This window comes from Lagenorhynchus albirostris, chromosome 1 (assembly GCF_949774975.1).
Source record: "Lagenorhynchus albirostris chromosome 1, mLagAlb1.1, whole genome shotgun sequence".
Taxonomy (NCBI): Eukaryota; Metazoa; Chordata; class Mammalia; order Artiodactyla; family Delphinidae; genus Lagenorhynchus; species Lagenorhynchus albirostris.
Genome location: NC_083095.1, coordinates 143,178,564 through 143,202,130, shown reverse-complemented (window position 1 = coordinate 143,202,130; position 23,567 = coordinate 143,178,564). Strand labels below are relative to the sequence as shown.

General features: G+C 45.3%; 1 protein-coding gene across 2 annotated transcripts in view; it reads right to left on the bottom strand.

Annotated features, from left to right (window-relative positions):
- IGF1R (insulin like growth factor 1 receptor) overlaps positions 1–23,567 on the bottom strand; it is a 308,185-nt gene that overhangs the window by 246,609 nt on the left and 38,009 nt on the right. For both annotated transcript variants that reach the window (XM_060155809.1, XM_060155813.1), the window contains exon 2: positions 1,614–2,159. In XM_060155809.1, the coding sequence (XP_060011792.1) occupies positions 1,614–2,159 (546 nt within the window). The remainder of the gene's footprint in view (positions 1–1,613; positions 2,160–23,567) is intronic.

Here is a 23,567-nt window from a genome sequence, read left to right as displayed (position 1 = left end):
ATAGTATGGGGCTGCCCAATGGAACATTCTAAACATATCCAACTACAGCCCAGAATGGCTGGCTGGCCCACGGTCACCCGGGCCTCTTATACCACATCCAACATCTTTCCACGACACATGACACCTCCTTTGATGATGGCTTTTTCTTTTAAAATAAAAGTTTTAAATGTCAAGACTACTTGAAAATATTTTTTGTTTTCTCAGAACTAGCAGGTAACCTAATGATAGGATACTATTTTAATCAATCACAAATATGACTTTAGCACAGTATTTCCCCCAACCTTAGCCAAAAGGGATTCTCCAAGTGGCCCAATGGTGTTCTCAGCTCTTCAAGGTCCTGGTGTCAGCCAGTGGGATCCCTCCCTTACCAAACCAGTGTTCACCTACCCGCTGATCCAATGACAGAGGGCAGGAAAGCGTGTGTTCTTCAAAGCAAGCATCCTTTCTCTGCTTCCACCCTGGCTGGCAGGGAACTGAAACAATGTTACCTGTGGGCTCTGGCCTTTGGTCTGTTTATTTTACACACATCACGGTTTAGGCAAGCCTACCAATTTGGGATTTCTTGGCTCTCCGTGACTAGCTACAGTACATGGGCTCCTTGGGTCTCTAACTGGGCCAACCATTAAACAGCTATTTATAGCTACCACACTGCCTTCCAACCAGTGAGGGGAACACTCCTGGCCAACAGACCTAAACATTGCTGAAAGCAAGAAGACAAAGGCCCAGAGTCACATTTCAATACCCAACAACCTGGCGCTCAAGGTATCGATCACTATCAGGCAAGAGTTCAGTTATACTCAAAGGAAAATAAGCACACACAGCAGATGAATAAACGAGAATCTTCCAAATACCACCACCTGACCCCCAAGACCAGTAAACACATTGCAAAGTTCTTTCAATAAGTGATTCACAAGATTTGCACAATTCTTCAAGAAAGAGGTAGAAAAGAAAGGAAGCAGAAGCCTGGGGTGTACAAAGCCTGCAAGGTCGACCTGAACCTGGGACTCCTAGAAACTGGTCCAGGGTTCCCCTGCCCCCACCGCCTTGGGGTGGTGCTCCAAGGATGCTCCATCATAAACCAGGATGCCCAAGCACTGTAACGTCATCATTAAGGACCAAGGACTGGGTGCGGGTCACCACTTTCACAGGATGTGAATTAGCCTTTACCTTTCCTTTATTCCACAATATTCCAGGTGTACTCACGCTAAGGAAGCCCTGCGTTACCAAAAAACATCCTTTCACGCAAAGGATGGAAGAGCTGATACGTATGCAGCCTCTGACTGCCAGGGCTTAGGCACTTTCAAGCACACCAGGTCACCCTTCTCATCAGAAATTCAAAGCAGCAGTTCCTCAAGCCTCTAGCCCAGGAGTGCGGTGACGGTTTCTAGTGTGTGACTGGAATGGTCTGACAGAAGCCGGGATGGCCTGCAGCTAGGCCACAGTCCTGCACCTACCAGTTCCCAGATGCAAAAGGAAGCCCCTCAAGACCCCACATCCTAATTGCAATACAGCCGTACCCACCCGTCGGAACCACGCATTCAGAAGAGGAGGGAGGGCGGGGGAGGGGGGTAGAGAGAAGCAGGAGGGGAGCCACGGTCATATCCTCATCTTACTTTTCTGACAGCGGTTCGTGGTCCAGCAGCGGTAGTTGTACTCGTTGTTGATGGTCGTCTTCTCGCACAGCGGCTTCTCCTCCATCGTCCCCGGGCACAGGTCCCCACACTCCTTTGGGGGCTTATTCCCCACGATGTAGTTATTGGACACGGCATCCAGGATTAGGGACCAGTCCACCGTGGAGAGGTAGCAGAGGTCAGCATTCTTCTCGATCCGGATGGCCCCACGGGTAATGTTTCGCAGGTTGTAGAGCCCAATATCCTTGAGGTTGGTCATCTCGAAGATGACCAGGGCGTAGTTGTAGAAGAGCTTCCAGCCACGGATGACTGTGAGGTTGGGGAAGAGGTCACCGAGGCTCTCGAGGCCGGCCACGCGGAACAGCAGCAGGTACTCAGTGATGACCGTGAGCTTGGGGAAGCGGTAGCTGCGGTAGTCCTCAGCCTTGGAAATGAGCAGGATGTGGAGGTAGCCCTCGATCACCGTGCAGTTCTCCAGCCGCTTCAGCTGCTGGTAGTCGTTGCGGATGTCGATGCCTGGCCCACAGACTGCAAGGGAGACAAGAGGGGAGGGCGGGACAGGTCTCAGTTACAAGGAAACCACTTTTTAAAAACTATTTCCCAACCCATAACATGACCAGTTTCCGGGAAACCTATATTATTATTAAAGAAATAAGACCCCATTTAGGAGTGGCTGCAGGTGGGCTATCTGGGGAGCTCAGCAGCCAGCTGTCCTTTGGGAAGTGCCCAGTCTGGGCCAGATGCTGTGCAACACACTCACTGTCGCGGGAGGTGACATTCCCATCCCACCGATGTGCAAACCACAGCTTAAAGCCCAGGGCCGCACAGGAGCACAGGGGAGGGTCAAGGTTGCAACCCAGGCCTGACTGCACAGCTGCCAGGCCGCACATTCCCCACCCCTGCTGCAGAGCGCCAGTGCCCTGCACCTGAACACAGAGCTCAGGAGCCAAGGGACAACGACTCACTCCTGCAGCCAGCCTCAAGGACACCATGCAGTATACACTGGAGAACAGTCACTGTGACCTAGAAGGCAGGGACCCCAAGAAGCACGCTCCCATGTTTCCTACCACCATTTGACATGGGCAGGTGGCCTTGGGCTCTCCCCAACACTGCATGAGTGTAGACAGAAAGGCTAACTTAGCAGCAAGATAAGAATATGTGATTTATATGAATAAAAGAGGTATCCAATTCCAACTTTAATAAAGTGTTTTCTTAATCAAGAAAGTATGCTTCCTGCAGAAAGGTTAGGTAACAGATAGCAAAAAGATAGTAAAAATCATCAGTAATCCCAACATCCAAAGATATCACTACCTATGCCAATTATCCTTTCTTTATAATTTAAGGTAAAGGAAATCGGACAATAGTATGTTTTCAAACATACTTCCTTCATTTCATATGAACATTTTACCAAGTCATTGCCTTACTACATCATTATTTTAAGAAGGAGACAGTAATTCTAGGATATGAATATGCACCGTGAGTTCTTTTCTTTTTAAACCAATCCCCTATTGTTGGATATTTAGGTTATCTCCATATTTTCACATCATAAACAACACTGCAGTGGACATTCTCTGCAGATATTCAAAACTGTTTTCTTAGGATAAATCCCTAGAAGTAGAATTGCTGGGCCAAGGCATCTGCAGATTTTAAAGGCTTTTGATAAAACAGCCTCAATACTGGAAACTTTTTTTTTTTAATTCTAAACATACACACAAAGAAAAACCCTTGGTTACTATCCTCTCTTAAAACTTAATAATCCCCAAACCTTCCATTACAGCTTCTCAAAGTGATGTTTTTTGATTGATGTAATTTGTTAATTTGTGAAGCACCCAACATGCATGACACTGCAGGAGATGCAAAGAAACCTCAGAGGAGGCTCGTGGTGGAGGCGGGAGCTGAGACCTGTGATAAACAACTGTCAGGTGAAGCAGGAGGTGGTTGGTGTGTGCACATTGCAGGCCCACTCTAGATGTGAGTGGAACTAAGCAAGGCAGACAGGAGTAGCCTTGGAGCTTCCCGCAGAGAGATGGTCCTTTGTATCACAGCACCAAGGGGCACTGCACACGCACCAGCTCCTGAGGGACAGGTGGGATTTAAAACTGGGTATAACATTCCAGAGGCCAGAGAAAAGGCAGAACAAGATACATTCAAGCGGCAGCCAATCTGATGGCCAGGGGTGCAGAGGAGAGCAGAAGTGAGTCTAGCAGAGCTCAAGTCATAAAGGATCACAGGTGGGGACGGGTACATTCATCTCAGGAATGAGGTCCCTCTCAAGACTCTTGGGTGAGAGAGAAGGCTAAGCAAGGTGTTGTGGGTTTTTTTTGGAGAAGTAATCTGGTGATCAAGTGCAAGACAGAATCAAAGCAGAGTAGATGTGGAAAAAGGGAAGAGAGTCCAGTGGGGGTTACAGCCACAGGCAGAACTGGACAGAGGCAGTGGGAGAGGGGGAAGTGGGGAGCCCCTGGGCTGAGAAGCAGGCAACGTGTGAGAACCTAGAACTGGAAACTTCATTTGGCCTAATTTCCTCCTTTTACTGATGGGAAAATGAAGCCTCTCAGACAGAGAAGAGCACGGGAGAAACAAGCACTCTGAGAATATCCACAGTCAGGCAAGAGGTTGTGCTGGAAGCTCTGGATGCATCAGTGTGCTTCATTTCCTGCGATGCTCTCAACAGTACCTCACATTATGTAATCCCATCACCAGCTGGAAGGTGAGGAATTCGATTTGAGGAGTCAAGTACGTCACATAAGGTCACATACACAACACACCAGCCCCTTCACAGCCAAACTTCACATAGTTCTTGGACAGTCCCATCGCTTAGCATCTTCACCAACCGGTTACCTCCAACCCACTCCAACTACCCTTCTGCCCTGATCATGATACCAATAGCTTAGCAAAGCCTCCAATGACATTATCAAAACCAAGGACAGGGATTCTGCCGGCAGCCTTCATTTGGGCTGCAACTCTTCCCAGAGTCTCCGGCCTGCTGGCCTACTACATCAGATTTTGGATTCACCAAGCCTCCACAATCACAGTCTTGGTGCTCCAGCCGGCTGTCAGGCCTGAGCCTCTGAGGTGGTAGAGCCGAGTTCACCAGAGACCTCCCAGCCCCACGTAATAACAAACTGTGAAAGCTCTCTCACAGATCTCCATCTTGAAGCGAAGACCCAGCTCCACTCAATGACCAGCAAGCTACAGTGCTGGACACCCTATGCCAAACAACAAGCAAGACAGGAACACAACCCCACACATTAGCAGAGAGGCTGCTTAAAACCATAATAAGGTAACAGACACCCCAAAACACACCACCGGACATGGTCCTGCCCACCAGAAAGACAAGATCCAGCCTCATCCACCAGAACACAGGCACCAGTCTCCTCCACCAGGAAGCCTACACAGCCCACTGAACCAATCTTACCCACTGGGAGCAGACACCAAAAACAATGAGAACTATGAACCTGCAGCCTGCAGAAAGGAGACCCCAAACACAGTAAGTTAAGCACAATGAGAAGACAGAAAAACACACAGCAGATGAGGGAGCAAGATAAAAACCGACCAGACCTAACAAATGAAGAGGAAATCGGCAGTCTACCTGAAAAAGAATTCAGAATAATGATAGTAAAGGTGATCCAAAATCTTGGAAATAGAATGGAGAAAATACAAGAAACGTTTAACAAGGATTAGAACAACTAAAGAGCAAACAATGATGAACAATACAATAAATGAAATTAAAAATTCTCTACAAGGAATCAATAGCAGAATAACTGATGCAGAAAAACAGATCCGTGACCTGGAAGTTAAAATAGTGGAAATAACTACTGCAGAACAGAATAAAGAAAAAAGAATGAAAAGAACTGAGGACAGTCTCAGAGACCTCTAGGACAACATTAAATGCACCAACATTCGAATTACAGGGGTCCCAAAGAAGAAGAGAAAAAGAAAGGGACTGAGAAAACACTTGAAGAGATTATAGTTGAAAACTTCCCTAATATAGGAAAGGAAATAGTCAATCAAGTCCAGGAAGCACAGAGAGTCCCATACAGAATAAATCCAGGAGAAACACGCCAAGACACATATTAATCAAACTATCAAAAATTAAATACAAAGAAAAAATATTTAAAGCAGCAAGGGAAAAACAACAAATAACATACAAGGGAATCACCATAAGGTTAACAGCTGAACTTTCAGCAGAAACTCTGCAAGCCAGAAGGGAGTGGCAGGACATATTTAAAGTGATGAAAGGGTAAAACCTACAACCAACATTACTCTACCCAGCAAGGATCTCATTCAGATTCGACAGAGAAATTAAAACCTTTACAGAGAAGCAAAAGCTAAGAGAATTCAGCACCACCAAACCAGCTTTACAGAACATCCTAAAGGAGTTCTCTAGGCAGGAAACACAAGAGAAGGAAAAGACCTACAATAACAAATCCAAAACAATTAAGAATATGGTAACAGGAACATACATATCGATACCTACCTTAAATGTAAATGGATTAAATGCTTCAACCAAAAGACACAGACTGGCTGAATGGATACAAAAACAAGACCTGTATATATGCTGTCTACAAGACACCCACTTCAGACCTAAGGACACATACAAACTGAAAGTGAGGGGATGAAAAAGATATTCCATGCAAATGGAAAACAAAAGAAAGCTGGAGTAGCAATTCTCATATCAGACAAAATAGACTTTAAAATAAAGACTATCACAAGAGACAAAGAAGGACACTACATAATGATCATGGGATCAATCCAAGAAGAAGATATAACAATTGTAAATATTTATGCACCCAACATAGGAGCACCTTAATACTTAAGGCAAATGCTAACAGCCATAAAAGGGGAAATCGACAGTAACACAATCATAGTAGGGGACTTTAACACCCCACTTTCACCAATGGACAGATCATCCAAAATGAAAATAAATAAGGAAATACAAGCTTTAAATGGTACATTAAACAAGATGGATTTAACTGACATTTATAGGACATTCCATCCAAAAACAACAGAATACACTGTCTTCTCAAGTGCTCATGGAACATTCTCCAGAATAGATCATATCTTGGGTCATAAATCAAGCCTTGGTAAATTTAAGAAAATTGAAATCGTATGAAGTATCTTTTCTGACCACAATGCTATGAGACTACATATCAGTAACAGGAAAAAATCTGTAAAAAATACAAACACATGGAGGCTAAACAATACACTACTAAATAACCAAGACATCACTGAAGAAATCAAAGAGGAAATCAAAAAATACCTCGACAAATGACAATGAAAACACAATGACTCAAAACCTATGGGATGCAGCAAAAGTAGTTCTAAGAGGGAAGTTTATAGCAATACAATCCTACCTCAAGAAACAAGAAACATCTCAAATAAACAACCTAACCTTACACCTAAAGCAATTAGAGAAAGAAGAACAAAAAAAACCCCAAAGTTAGCAGAAGGAAAGAAATCATAAAGATCAGATCAGAAACAAATGAAAAAGAAATGAAGGAAAGAGTAGCTAAGATCAACAAAACTAAAAGCTGGTTCTTTGAGAAGATAAACAAAATTGATAAACCACTAGCCAGACTCATCAAGAAAAAAAGGGAGAAGACTCACATCAATAGAATTAGAAATGAAAAAGGAGAAGTAACAACTGATACTGCACAAATACAAAGGATCATGAGAGACTACTACAAGCAACTCTATGCCAATAAAATGGACAACCTGGAAGAAATGGACAAATACGTACAAAAGCTCAACCTTCCGAGACTGAACCAGGAAAAAATAGAAAATATACACAGACCAATCACAAGCACTGAAATTGAAACTGTGATTAAAAATCTTCCAACAAACAAAACCCAGGACCAGATGGCTTCACAGGAGAATTCTATGAAACATTTAGAGAAGAGCTAACCACCTATCCTTCTCAAACTCTTCCAAAATATAGCAGAGGGAGGAACACTCCAAACTCATTCTATGAGGCCACCATCACCCTGATACCAAAACCAGACAAAGATGTCACAAAAAAAGAAAACTACAGGCCAATATCACTGATGAGCACAGATGCAAAAACCCTAAACAAAATACTAGCAAACAGAAACCAGCAGCACATTAAAAGGATCATACACCACGATCAAGTGGGGTTAATCCCAGGAATGCAAAGATTCTTCAATATATGCAAATCAATCAATGTGATAAACCATATTAACAAATTGAAGGAGAAAAACTATATGATCATCTCAAGAGATGCGGAAAAAGCTTTCGACAAAATTCAACACCCATTTATGATAAAAACTCTCCAGAAAAGTAGGCATAGAGGGAACCTACCTCAACATAATAAAGGCCATACCTCAACATAATAAAGGCCATAAGTGACAAACCCACAGCCAGCATGGTTCTCAACGATGAAAAACTGAAACCATTTCCATTAAGATCAGGAAAAAGACAAGGTTGCCCACTCTCACCACTATTATTCAACACAGTTTTGGAAGTTTTAGCTACAGCAAACAGAGAAGAAAAAGAAATAAAAGGAAACCAAATGGAAAAGAAGAAGGAAAACTCACTGTTTGCAGATGGCATGATACTATACATAGAGAATCCCAAAGATGCTACCAGAAAACTATTAGAGCTAATCAATGAATTTGGTAAAGTAGCAGGATATAAAATTAATGCACAGAAATCTCTTGCATTCCTATACACTAATGATGAAAAATCTGAAAGAGAAATTAAGGAAACCCTCCCATTTACCATTGCAACAAAAAGAATAAAATACCTAGGATTAACCTACCTAAGGAGAGAAAAGACCTGTATGCAGAAAATTATGACACTGATGAAAGAAATTAAAGATGATACAAACAGATGGAGAGATATATCATGTTCTTGGATTGGAAGAATCAACATTGTGAAAATGACTATACTAACCAAAGCAATCTATAGATTCAATGCAATCCCTATCAAACTACCAATGGCATTTTTCACAGAACTAGAACAAAAAATTTCACAATTTGTATGGAAACACAGAAGACCCCAATAGCCAAAGCAATCCTGAGAACGAAAAACAGAACTGGATGAATCAGGCTCCCTGACTTCAGACTATACTACAAAGCTACAGTAATCAAGACAGTATGGTACTGGCACAAAAACAGAAACAGAGATCAATGGAACAGGATAGAAAGCCCAGAGATAAACCTATGCACATATGGTCACCTTATATTTGATAAAGGAGGCAAGAGTATACAATGGAGAAAAGACAGCCTCTTCAATAAGTGGTGTTGGGAAAACTGGACAGCTACATGTAAAAGAATGAAATTAGAACACTTCCTAACACCATACACAAAAATAAACTCAAAATGGATTAAAGACCTAAATGTAAGGCCAGACACTATAAAACTCTTAGAGGAAAACATAGGCAGAACACTATGCCACACATCACAGCAAGATCCTTTTTAACCCACCTCCTAGAAAAATGGAAATAAAAACAAAAATAAACAAATGGGACTTAATGAAACTTCAAAGTTTTTGCACAGCAAAGGAAACCATAAACAAGACGAAAAGACAATCTTTAAAATGGGAGAAAATATTTGCAAACGAAGCAACTGACAAAGGATTAATCTCCAAAATATATAGGCAGCTCATGCAGCACAATACCAAAACAACAAACAACCCAATCCAAAAATGGGCAGAAGATCTAGACATTTCTCCAAAGAAGGTATACAGACTGCCAACAAACACATGAAAGGATGCTCAATATCACTAATCATTAGAGAAATGCAAATCAAATCTACAATGAGGTATCACCTCACACCAGTCAGAATGGCCATCATCAAAAAGTCTACAAACAGGGCTTCCCTGGTGGCACAGTGGTTGAAAGTCCACCTGCTGATGCAGGGGACAGGGGTTCGTGCCCTGGTCCGGGAAGATCCCACATGCCACAGAGCAGCTGGGCCCGTGAGCCATGGCCGCTGAGCCTGCGCGTCCAGAGCCTGTGCTCCGCAGCAGGAGAGGCCACAACAGTGAGAGGCCCGCGTTCTGCAAAAAAAAAAAAAAAAAAAAAAAAAAGTCTACAAACAATAAATGCTAAAAGGGTGCAGAGAAAAAGGAACCCTCTTGCACTGTTGGTGGGAATGTAAATTGATACAGCCACTATGGAGAACAGTATGGAGGTTCCTTTAAAAACTAAAAATAGAACTACCATATGACCCAGCGATCCCACTACTGGGCATATACCCTGAGAAAACCGTAATTCAAAAAGAATCATGTATCACAATGTTCATTGCAGCTCTATTTACAATAGTCAGGACATGGAAGCAACCTAAGGGTCCATCAACAGATGAATGGATAAAGATGGGGCACATATATACAATGGAATATTACTCAGCCATAAAAAGAAACGAAACTGAATTATTTGTAGTCAAGTGGATGGACCTAGAGACTGTCATACAGAGTGAAGTAGTCAGAAAGAGAAAAACAAATACCGTATGCTAACACATATATATGGAATCTAAAAAAAAAAAAAAAAAAAAAAATGGTTCTGAAGAACCTATGGGCAGGACAGGAATAAAGAGGCAGGCGTAGAGAATGGACTTGAGGACACGAGAGGGGGAAGGGTAAGGTGGGACGAAGTGAGATAGTGGCAGTGACATATGTACACTACCAAATGTAAAATAGATAGCTAGTAGGAAGCAGCCACATAGCACAGGGAGATCTGCTCGGTGCTTTGTGTCCATCTAGAGGGGTGGGATAGCGAGGGTGGAAGGAAGACGCAAGAGGGAGGAGATATGGGGATATATGTTTATGTATAGCTGATTCACTTTGTGGTACAGCAGAAACTAGCACACCATTGTAAAGCAATTATACTCCAATAATGATGTTAAAAAAAAAAAAAGAAAAACAAGGACAGTTCCAGTCCTCATCTTACTTGACCTCTTCAGAGTCTTCTGGCCTCGCCTCCTTCTCTAGGCCCCTCTGATCCCACATACCCACTGTCCACCCTTCCTCTTCAACCTGACCTCTAAATGTCGGCCTCTGTCATTTCACGTGGGCAACAGGCTTCGTGTGCCGCCCCTACACTGGTTCATTCTCAGTGGCGTGTCATGGTTCCGGAGCTCTGAGCTCTGCAGTTGAAAATCTACCTGCCTACTCCATGGCTCCACTTAGGAATCTAATAACTCATGTCCCCCACCCCCACCCCAGTCCGCCTCCCAAGCTTCCATATTTGGTCACTGACACTCCCATTCCCTGAACTGCTCATATCAAAAACCAAGGAGTCATTCCTGATTCTCCTCTCCCCCCCATACCACATGGTATCCAGTGCAGCCACACATCCTCTTGGGCCTCATGCTTATTGAAATGTCAAACAGAGAAAGGCAAACACTATGTTCTCACTTATATGTGGAATCTAAAAAAGCCAAACCCATAGAAATAGACTAGAATGGTGGTTGCCAGGGGCCAGGGGAGATGTTGGTCCAAGGGTATAAACTCCCCAATAGGACTGGAGGAGCGAATACACAGCTTGGTGACCATAATGAACAATACTGAATTATATACTTGAAAGCTGTTAAGAGAGTAGATCTTAAGCGTTAAAACCACAGATGTGCAGAAATCATATTTTTGTAAGGGGATGGAGGTGTTAACTGACCTTATGTTGGTGATCATTTTGCCATGTAACTAATCACCACACCATACACCTTAAACTTATGTTTATGTCATATTTTAATGTCAATATCATCTCAGTAAAGCTGAGAAAAACGGTCCTCCTGGCTCCAGCTCCCAAGCCTGTGGGAATCTCAGATGTTCTTCCCACCACAGCTCTTCGACCACGCCATCCACTCCCCCCCCAGGGCATGTCCACCCTCCTCAGGACCAAGCCCTGGCCTTTCTTCTCACGCTGATCACTCCCACTGCGACATCAGCTCCAGGGGGACAGGAAGTGATTTTCTATTTAGCTCACAATTCTATCTCCGGTGCCTGAAACAGCAGCTGTGCACAGTCCACACATCATTAACACACACGCACAGCGAGTGCCTTTCTCCACATCCACCTGTCTCCGTCCACCGCTCTCACTCTGACCTGAGCCACCGTCATCTCCAGCCTGGACAACAGCGACAGCCTCCCCAGAATCCAGCCCGCACCACCCAGGCCTCCTTCTACCTCTTCTCTAGTATGTTCTCACTCAGTGCACTTAGGCCCCCAAGCGCCTTCCTTCATGCCCTGCTGTCTGGGGTCCACCTCCTGTCACATGTCTGCCTCATTCCCATCATGAGGCTCTGCATTCAAATGTCACCTCCTCAGAGCTTTGCCCAAACACCCTAGCTTCACCAGCACTCCCCTACTGCCTCTCCCTCCCTCATTTCTCCATTTCATCGATTTCAGAGCACTTTTCATGTCTGAAAAATGTCAATACCTGAACGGATGTGTTTAGCTGAGCGATCAGTGTCTATTACCCCCACTGAAAGCACAGGCTCTGCCCTGTTTGTTTACTGCTTTTTCTCCCAGGCCTAACGTCGGGCACACGGCAGCTGCAGGAAAGATGTGCTGCCCGAGTGAGGCCAAGGAAGCCTTGTATCCTGCTTCCCACTCCTGCTCCCCTTTCCTGAGGTGAAATGGAGAGAACAAGGTCTCCATCAGGTATCTGCCCCCAGAGGACTCTCCAAATCAAGACATACGACCCAGCTTCAGGCCAATGACTCAATGAGAAAGTCTTTTTTTTTCTTTTGTACTATTTATTCCTTCCTATGCCCAGTCTAAACATTCATATTCCTTCCATGCTATTGTAAATTAAGTATGTTAGTTTCCTCCTAAATAGTAAACAGAAGTTTTTATAGAGGAGTACCTGGATGCAATCTATTATTGTTGTATTCATATTGATGTTCATATATTGATGATACTAGCAAGTGTTAGCATCAATAAATGTTTGCTATCCTCTCCAATAGACCAGAAAATTCAGTACCCAGGGAAAGAGCATAAAGACACAAAACTAAAGTTTGCTGAAGTTTTCTATGGCCACCAAAACAGAAACTAGGGAAGAATCCCTTTTACTCTGCCTCCTGGCTCCCCTCCATAGCCAGTATAGACCATTCCATTCACAGAGGCCACACTACAGGGCCAGAACCAACAGCTTCTTCAAACAATAGAGGTGCCTCCACACTGGACACTTTTTCCCCATTTATAGAAGCAAAGTAGGAAGAAACTACCCACTTATTCCTGAAGAAAAGACAAGTCCAAGCCACAAAGTGCAAGGCAGGACCCGACCGCCAGCCATTTTGGATTCCATCAGTGACACTGTCAGTCTTTGGGGTGTTTTGTGATAGGAACTGAAGAGGGAAAACCCAGTTGGACCATTAATGATAGCACAGTGCTCGGAAGGCACAAGCCACAAACAGGAAAGAGAATACAGGATGCTTCATTTATGCCGCGAAATAATACAAGCTTTGAGGGAGTGAGTATTCCACACAGTGTAGGAAGGAAAGGCATACCCTTGCTACTACTCATTGGTGATTAAAAGGAAATTGTAAAACACCGCTTCTCCCTTTTCAAAGCAACAGAGAGCCAAAGAACTCGCAAACCTTAGAAAAGGCACTGGCATGTGAGATCGCAGGCTGGCCTGTAAAGAAATAATCATCGAAGCTCATGGAATTGAAGGCAAGCAGGAAGCAGAGGGAAAGAGCACAGCTGGAAGGTAAGGATGGGGGCCTGGGCCGGCAAGGGGGTGGGGTAGAAGGCCCTTCCCCCCAAAGACCATTTTAAATAGTCTTTCCATTGAAAGAAATACTATTCCCCCCAAATTCCTAGGTATTTTTAAAAAATCAAAAAGGCAGAATTTCTGCTCTAGGGACTTGAGTGAATGGTATAAACAAACTACACATCTTTGGAAAATAAATCCCTAAGAACTGCTAATATAAGAAGGGCTAATGAAAAGCATTTATTGAGAAGCCCCCCAAAAGCTGTGTATCTAAGTATTTGGAAGAGCTATACAAGAAATTCAATTACAACTCTATCATATGCTCAATATTAAACACAATCTTGGATCCTAGAAAAAGAAAAATGGGGTGACTCAGGTCCAAGCGCTGGAGTGCTATTGCCTGGCTCCTGACCTCAACGGGTCACATCCCTCCCGTCTCTAAGCCTCATTTTCCACACCTGCAAAATGGGCTGTTCATACCTACCACACAGAGGCTGTCACAGAATCAGATAAGGGCTTTTGTGTTCCTATCGACGGTAATAAGCTTGAGGCAATATTACTACATAAATTAAACATTAATAAAAACATTCATCCATTGTGTTGTCCCCATCTAAATATTACTAATATATAAAAAAGGGGGGAAATGAGCAAAACTGTGGGTTAGCCTTCTGACACCAATTCCATTAAAGAATAGCAGAGGTAGTTATCTAATTAAAATGTTCTCCACTTTGATCAACTCTTCTTTAAAAATATGGGACATGGGACAGTCTTCGCTGTACTTGGAAATAAAAGACATCGGGAAGCATAATTAGCATCACTTTCCTGCAGGTCTACAGGCAAATGATGAAAGAAAAACATATTCGTGAACCAGTTGTCATCTCTGGTTCTGGTGGTAAAACCCAACATAACAAAACCGATGTCTTGGCCATCGGCCCAGGATAAGCGTTCCTTATTTCCCTTAAAATTAACTCTTTGGAACCAATCACTTAGTACTGCAAAACTCCCTCTAGATGCTATCACTCTATGAAAGCCAAACAGATTCAAGAGATTAGGAGAGGATTCATGTATAGCTGAGTTTTGTGCAAGGAGACATAGCAACCACCTCTCAAGCCAGTGGAAAGTAAAACAAAAGTTTTAATAGTCAATGAACAGGGCTCAGGAACCGCAAAGAAGGGGGCCCATGACACCCCACCTCTGGGGAGATCAGGAAGCCTTCTCAGAGGAAGGGATCCCTGAGGATGACCTGAAAGGTGAGCAGGGTCTTGCCAGGAAAGGTAGGCAGGGAACGGGGAAGGGGGGCACATACCTGGAGGTGGCTGGTGGCAGTTCAGGGGAACCCCAGGGATATAGCCTGTGTGACAGGGAAAGAACAAGGGTAACAGCAGGGCAGATGCTAGAAAGCAGACTGAGACAAGTGCTCAGTAGGTCAATTTCATTTTGCAGGTTGAAGGACAGTCTTCAAAATCGTGAGCATGCATCAGAACCACCTGGAGGGCCTGGTAAAACACAGAACGCAGGGGCCTGAGGACTTGCATTTCTAGTAAGTGCCTGGGTGATGCTGATCCTGCTGGCCTGGGTACCACCCTTTGAGAACCACTGCCCCAGAAAATAATACTTTAACCCCCCCCTTACCTGTCACTACCCTCCCTGCCCACTGCATTTGCTACGTGATGCAGGAAAAGCCTGTGCACCTGTAGTTCTTAATGTGATCTTCACCAGAAAATCCCCAAGCATCCCACAGACACAATGTAGGAAGCACAGCAAAGCAGAAGGAAAAGGTGGTGGAGTTGGAGTGTCCCTAGTGCCCCCCAGTCCACCCGTGGCTGTTCAGTCTGCGGCCCCTTCCCTGAGTAAAGGTCTCAGCACACCCTCTATTGTGCTCAGGGAAGGCAGGGCATGGGTTTCTTTCTACCAGCTTCTCCTCTGTAGACTACAACTAACCAAAAAGTCAGAGATGGGGCTTCCCTGGTGGCGCAGTGGTTGAGAGTCTGCCTGCCGATGCAGGGGACACAGGTTCATGCCCCGGTCCGGGAAGATCCCACATGCCGCAGAGCGGCTAGGCCCATGAGCCATGGCCGCTGAGCCTGCACATCTGGAGCCTGTGCTCCGCAATGGGAGAGGCCACAACAGTGAGAGGCCCGCGTACCTACCGCAAAAAAAAAAAAAAAAAAATCAGAGATGGGGAAAAAAAGACAATGTTGTGATAACAAACACTACTGATACTCCCAAGTTTGTTAAAGTAGAATTTTCTGTGTAAATGTAAACAGACACAATTCATGTTAAGCCTTTTTATCTTTCTGTATCAATGAGGATGTATTTACGTTGTGTATGTACATTTATATTTTACACAGACTGCAGTCCGGCCACCTGACACATTCAGTAACTAAAGGCCATCTTAAGAATGTAAGGGATTGCATTACACAGGTGACTGTGGGGACAGAAATTAAAAATCAAGTGTAATTTTCAATGTGTAGTGAACAAGTTCACTGCCCCAAATAAGAGCCATGTCTACTATACACAACCTAAAAACCCATGCACATATAATATGTAGTCCTGAAGGCTCTGAACTTGAAAACAGAGTGCTACAATGTGGCACAGAACTTACAAAGACAAGTGAGATGTTTACATCCTGCCTGCCAATGAAGAAATGGAAACTTACCGGGAATTAATTCAAAGGCTGTAGGGAACACAAGCCCCAGCGTCCCCATCACATACAGCATCTGGGGCCAGACAGATTGGTAAAGAAGGAAGCTGTATTTGTTTCAACGGAGGCGCACCAACTGTTTTCCTGGGTCTTCATTAAAAACAACTTTGCCTGCTCTGACGGTTACTCCAAATCCCTTTCTGATCTTAAAATATCGAAAGCCCAATATTCTTTCTAAGTCTCTGTATTTCAAAAGCGCCTTTATGAAAGCCTCCCATCCTTTCTACTTATTTCCAGTTCTGACGGCTGGTTGCCTTTTTGATGAAGCAGCACACGGGGACTAGACTCCCTTGGTTATAGCCACCTGCTCAGGCCCCCACGGGCCCTGTGGGAGCCTCACCGCTAACCAGGCACACCACAGTGCAGGTGTGAGAGCGCGTCAGCCTCCGAACCCTGAATCCGTGCAGCCAGTGGATGGCGCTATGGGGCTCAGGCCCTGTGGGAGGTATACAGTAAGATCAAAGAGAGGCAAGCAGACCTGCTGCAGCCTGACCTGGAAAATGTGTTTCGTCTGCCTTCTCTTCCCTCTTCCTTATGATTTTGGATTTTCTACTCAGAAACAGGCAAGTCTTCTAAAATAAAAGTCGCCCCTGTGGCCCCCATTCTATCTCACTGGCTTTTGTAGAACACGTATCATTGCACTTAGAATTCACATACTCATTTAAAAAGTATTTTACTTGGCTCTACGATGCTCCAGTTCCCTTGAGTGACCTGTACTCTTTCAATTAGCCAATTATCTAAACAAGCTGATAATCAGTGTGGAAACCCCACGTATCTGTTCCCCCCTGTACTTTGAGGCGATTCTTCATGGATGTGGTGTTAAAGGTCAGGCCCTTGAATGGCTGAGGCTTTGAATATGATTGGGGGCCTTTGATGGAGGGGAGGGGCACCAGGTCGGTCTTCAGGGACCAGATAACTCTTGGTTCCATCTCCAACCAACCACCACTTGGCCTGAGATTGGTCCTTCACTGCCGTGCCTCGGTTTCTTCCTGATTCAGATGAGGGTACGGGACTAGATGTATTCATTCTTCCAACAAATACTTATAAAACACCTCCCAAGTGCTAACGTGTACTTTCCAGGTTCTGGGAAGTCGGCAGTGAACAAAACCAACACACTCCTGCCTTCACGGAGCAGCCAGTCCTGATGGGCTCTAAAACCACACACTCCGTGCCCCCCCAGGGCAGAGCCCAGGGCTCGCCTGCAGTGACCCTCACACAGCCAGCACCGCGGGCTGGATGCACACTCAGACAAACGTTAACACCCCGTGGATGCCCGAGGAGCCAACGCATACCTGCTACAGAGAACCATCACACAAAACATAACAGGACACCCAGCTCAGATGCCCAGAGAGGGAGTTATCCCATTAAAAGCAAGCAAGCGCTCACCGCAAGCTACACACAGCAGGGGCTCCAAGAAAGAAGTGTGGTCCACCTGTTGACTTCAGCAGGGACCACATGGAGCTGGGCCCAGGGCCGGGGAGGGGGCGGGGGGGGGGCAGGGGCAGCAGAGATCTAAACAGAGGAGAAAGGGGCGGGAGAGGTCTGAGGGAGAGCAGGGGCGCAAAGGGAAGCCTGGAACAGAAGGCACTAAAGCAGCCAAGGGAAACCCCAGCGGGAGCCAGCGTCCCAGCACTCATAAGGCAATGGAAAAGTGCAACCACTGAGGGGTCTGGGCATATCATAAAAATATGGAGTTTGGGAATGGTCATTCTGGCAGTGGTCAGTAACCAAACCAAAGTATAGAGGATTATATGCCCATGTCCATAGCAGCATTGTTCCCAACAGCCAAAAGGTGGAAGCAACCCAAGTGTCCATTAACAGATGGATGGATAAATAAAATGTGGTCTGTCCATACAATGAAACAGCATTCAGTCTTAAAAAGAAAGAAAATTCTGATACCTGCTACAACATGGATGAACCCTAAGGGCATGATGCCGAGTGGAAATTAGCCAATCACAAAAGAACAAATACTGTATGATCCCACCACATACACTAGTCAAGTTCAAAGAGGCAGAAAATAGAATGGTGGGGGTAGGGGGGAATGGAGAGTTGTTTAATGAGTACAGTTTCAGCTTTTCAAGATGAAGAAAGTTCTGGAGATTGGTTTTACAACCCTAACATGACTGTACACTTAAAAACAGTTAAGATAGTAAATTCTATGCTATGTGTATTTGTACACATATTTTTTAATATGTGTACACATATTAAATTTTTTAAAAGCACAATTTTTTAAAAGCATAGGGGAGAATTTTCACTGTTTTTATTCTGCCCCTCATGGGTCACACAAGTGTAAATGAACAGCTAAAGGCAGGCCACACAGCCCATCCACCACCCATGACCAAAGAGAACCCAGTGGGAAGAAAAGCAGCTCTGCCACAGATGGGTGGGGCATTTAGAAATAAGCTGCCAGGCCAGGTATAACAGGGGGGGCTGCACCCAGTACAACCAGAGACCTCAGGGCACAAATCAGGGGCCTCATAAGAGTCCTGCACAGACTCTCCATGAAAATGGGCTCTGAGCACACAAGGCAGGTATTAAGTGGTCAGACAGGTGGGCACCTGCAGACACCTCTATACAAAGTGGGAAGAAGCTAAAAAACCCACTTGCAAGGCCCCACTCCTGCCAACTAGACTGTGGCTGACCTCTCCGTCAGATGTGATTCAAGGGCAGAATTCTCACACTAGTTTATCAATTTTCTAACTTTTGCTGTTCCCAGGTCATTTCCTATAGCCAGATACAGCCGTACCTCCACGCAGCTCTTGCCTTGTAAAATGTGGTGAGGTGAGCACAAGAAAATTCCGTCACGCTCCAGCCTGTCCCCTTGCCGCAGCTCCTGCCCTTAAGTCCTCACTCCCACTTTTGCCAAGGCCTTTGTATTTTCTACAGCTTCGGCATTTATTTTGCTGCTCTAACACCTCCAGATTCACCTCCTCTCCAAGGGACAGGTATTTCTTCCACTGTGTGCTTATCCAAGCAACTGGAGGCCAATCGCATCCTTGACTACTTCACTGAGCGATGCTGCAACTTTACCGAGGCCTGGTACGCTCTGCATTCAAAATATCTCTATCCATGCCATGGCTGCCTAGCCAGCAGCCTCCAGGAAGACACTCCCTGCATCCTGCCAGGAGTGGACATCCTAAACCAGTGCCCTCCCAGACCTTGGCTCCCCAAAAGATCAGTTAAATGCCTTTCTCCCAAGCAGTTCAATCCCACTCTGCTCCAGATAACAGCCCAACACCCAAGCCACCATAGTAACATTCCCTCCCTGTACTCTCGTATTATCAACCAAAGGCAGAAACAGAAGAAAAACACTGCTGCAAAGTGAAGCCATGGATCATAAACCATAAACCATCATAAACCACAATGACTTGGAAATTTGGATTTATTTTTCCTTCTTGGCCTGAGGACTTTTTAAATTGGTAGACTTCGGGGGCACAAGACTTCATCTACAGTGCCGTGTTAAAATTTCATCATACCCTCGTCAACAAGGTGAAACAATACGAACTACATTTGAATAGCTTCATAAATGCACAATTCACCCTCCGATGTGCTGACTCATGAATGGCACAAAGAAGGTCTCTAGTGGAAGGCCACGAGGCTCTTTCTGTATGTTTCCACATCTTTATCAATTACTTGAATGATGGCACAGATAAAATGTTTATCAAATTCAAGGATGACAAGTTTCTTGGAGAGATGGCAAATACATTGGATGACAGAGTCATGAGATAAAAAGATCAACAGATTGGAATTGCAATAGAGGAAATAATGTTATTTGGACACTTGGATGCAAAAAAAGAAATGCACAAATGTAGGAGGTGTGAAAAAGACTTAGGAGATTTAACTGGATACAATTTCTGTATGTGACGATGGGGCGTTTTGGCTGCCAAAAAAAAAGTCAGCCAGCCTTAGACTATACTCGGGGAGGCTTTGTAAAGTAAGAGGAGAGGAGAGGTCCCCAAAACTAGGTTTCTGTCTCCACACTTTAGAAGAGAAGAGAGAAAATGGGAGAGGATCCAAGTGACAGCCAGGAGGAAGAGGGACCTGAAATCCGTCTCATAGGTAACAGCTGCAGAAAACGAGCATTCGCAGGTCCACAGGAAGGAGGGCTGGCTGGGTTCTATGTGAAGCTGATGGGGAACGGGAACACAGAATGTATAATCAACACAGGGCAAAGGCTTTGGGTTCCATATAAGAACACACAATAGGATTTATCTGAAGTCAGAATGGGCTGCCTAAAGAGGTGATAAAGATTTCTGTGGACCTGCACATTTCAGAGATTTTATAAGCTTGATTTCACCGACTGCTAGTAACTCTGTGGGGGTGATATCTGCCCTGTTTACAGCCGAGGACACTGACCAACAAATGACCCACCTGGGATCGGTTCGTCACTATAGGGGCCAGAGCTGGGGCTTACATATGGATTCCCTCACATGATTCTGAGCAGAAAATTCCTTTTTAGTGATACTGCAAGGCTGGCAAGGATGCTACTGCCCGGAACCTGAGACCAGAAGAGAGGCCCTTCTACAGCCTGTGCACCTCGAGAGCCATCTGACCAAGCTCAGAGGGTGGACACCTCTGTCAACCCCAAAGCCCCGACCCCTCACATAAGAGCCTTACAGATACCTCAACCCACGTGTAAAGGGATGAAAACCCTGCCTTGGGGGGAAACTGCTATCGTTTCTGACCTCTTATCCCACGGAAAAGCATATACTGCTGCCACAAGTTAACTCCACTGCAGAACGTCAAATTCTTGTTTTTGTTCACAAACCATGGCGAAAAAATAAAGAGAGAAAATACACTTTCGTCGAACTCCGAGAACTCTTCCTGCACAGGCAAAGTTTTCCTTGGAGGACATAGGCGGAGCTCACAGATTCGGAACGCAGTATTTCAACTCAATCAGACAACTGCCACTCATCACCCCCTGTGTTCCCATGAAATCACATACCCACTTTTATCTCAGTTCTCAAACAAATTTCCCTCCACGTATCCGCTGTTCTTTAAAACAATTCTACTCAGAAACGGGTCAAACTTTCCTCTGCAAGTCACAGAGAAGTCGGCCCCCTCAACCTTAGCGCACACAGTCTTTATTTGGTGCTGAAATTCAGATCACACCAAGAAACCCTAATGTTAAGAGAGTTACCACCCAATCAAAAAATCTATATGCTCTTTCACAGCAGTTGAGAAGCTCTTTTTTTTTTCTTTACAAGTTCAGGTTTATAACAATATAATTCTCAAGTTCCTGGAGAACTCTGAGAAACTGAGCGACACTTGCCTTTAAAGCAAACTACTTAGTGAGGTGCAAGGGGCCAAATGCAGCCACAGCATCTGCATCCCTCTCACCCATGCCCTTCAGGTGAGTGGGCTCAGGGGTGCTGGGGACAGGGGAGCACTGCACACTGAGGTCCCAGGGGAAGGGGGGAACGCCACGCTGCCACCACCCCTCACTCCAGGAAAGTGGCAGATATTCATAAAGCCACCCAGCAGCACAGCTGGGAGCCTGTAGCCTCCCAAGGCTCCTTCTCATTGGTTTAGGGGTGACAGGCATGCCCACTTGCTAGGCTGTCACAGAGGATTAAAGAGCCTACCATGGAATGGGTGGACGTGAACAAACGATGCAGTGGGTAACCCCTCGAACAACCCTCCAATTCAGTCTCCCTGCATCCTTAGCCAGCCTGTACTGTTAGTTTGCTTAAAAGTCAGCAGCATGGTATAGACAAGAATAATTATGCTTTAAAACAAAAACAAAACCTGGAGACATAAAAGTATGGCAATTAAGTGCAATGGGATTCCTTCGAGTGCTCCTTGGTACTGGATAATGGACATGTTTCTAAATGGAAACCAGAAACGAGACAGGTGCTGCTGGGTGGTCCCACCTTAGGCGCTCTGAGAGAGTCCAAACTTTCTCCCATGTCTCCTCTTTAGGATAATGTACTATGCCGCCTTTAAGAATTCTACCCTGGACAGCAGGGAAACATGGAAAACAGATGACCCTCTCTCAGGGGACAAACAAACCCCTGGGAGGGGGAGTCCTCTGCAGCCGTGTTCCCCGCGTCACACGGCTGGAGGGAGAGCCAGCTGGACAGCAGCCACGCTCAGGGGCTGCACAGAACCAAGCTACGAGTATGGGATTGAAGTGAAGTTGATCTGCAAGGGAGAAAAAAGGCTAGGCCAACGTCTCAAGTCCCCACAGTCGGCAAATCCTGTCTCCCCACATGCGGGTGGCACCACTCACAGGCAGGGTCAGCATCTGCCCGTGGCCATCCCCACCCCCGTGCCCACTGCATTCTGCTCAGCCCAGACCCAGCCTCTGAGGCTTAACATGCCTCCCAGTCACAGCACTGTGGCTGGAGCTGGTGGGCAGCAATTAGGGGGGGCAGTAAGAACAGGGTGTTCGCATGGGACCAGGCCTGCTGGTCCACCGGGCCCCAGGGTTAGGGAACACCACTGCGCCTACGTGCTCCAGGGTCAATGCCCTGAGAGAGGAGACACAGGTCAAAGGAACCTGGGCCAAAGCCTGGGCAAAATGTAATGACCCTGAAGACCGAGGATCCAGGGTCCTCCCACTGCTTGAGCACTCCTGCATCCACCAGGCCTCCCTCACCCCGGGTCCCCTGGTGCTCGAGACAAGATGTACTTCTTCCCATCAAAACACGCACACACCATCAGGCAGCAGCTCTCGCAGATGTATCAGATGGAAAACAACAAACTTGGTGTAACACATCTTGAGTGCTTTCCACTTTTAAATGCTGGGGCCTGTGGGAAAGATTTCAGATAAAGGCTCTGATTCCTGCAGAAGAGATCTCTATTTTGTTTATATTTCTAGCAGAGCTTGGTTTCTCAAATGCTCCTCGACAGTCCAGGATTCGTGGTCATCCATCTACAGCAAGACTTCCAGGGCATCATGATTAGACAAATGAGAACTAAAACATTTTATCTTATCAGAATAGCAAAAAGTATAAATCTCCTAACACCAAGCATGAGTGAGAACAGGGGCACAGAGGCTCTCCTACTTTTGGTAGGAATGCAAGCACGTAGCCATTTTGGAGGGCAACATCCAGCCAAACATTCAAATGCCCGAAACTTGTTGACCCAGTAACTCCTTTTCCGGGGACCCACCCCTCACATAAGGTGGGGCAGAGAGATAAATGTGAAAGCATTCCCTGGAATCTTATTTATAGAGTCAAAAACCAGGAAACAACCTAAATGTCCATCTTTTAAAGAAACTGCAAGGTCTCCTTACAATGATCAATACAGAGCAATTAAAAAGAACAGAGAGTATCAATATGTTGCTGATTTTTTAAACCCCTTTACAGTAGAGAAGTCCAATAAACACCACCTCAACCAAGCAGTCAAGATTAACATCACTGGGGGGTAGGTCATGTTGATAGTGTGGTTCCCTGGATACACTGACAGAGGGCAATTCACCTCTGGGGTCTCCCCCACCGCCCAAACCCAGGATCCCAGTCTAACCACAGGAGAACCATCAGATGAACCCAAATTGAGGGACACTCTGCATAAAACCTGACCAGTGTTCCTCAAAACTGTCACAGCCACCAAG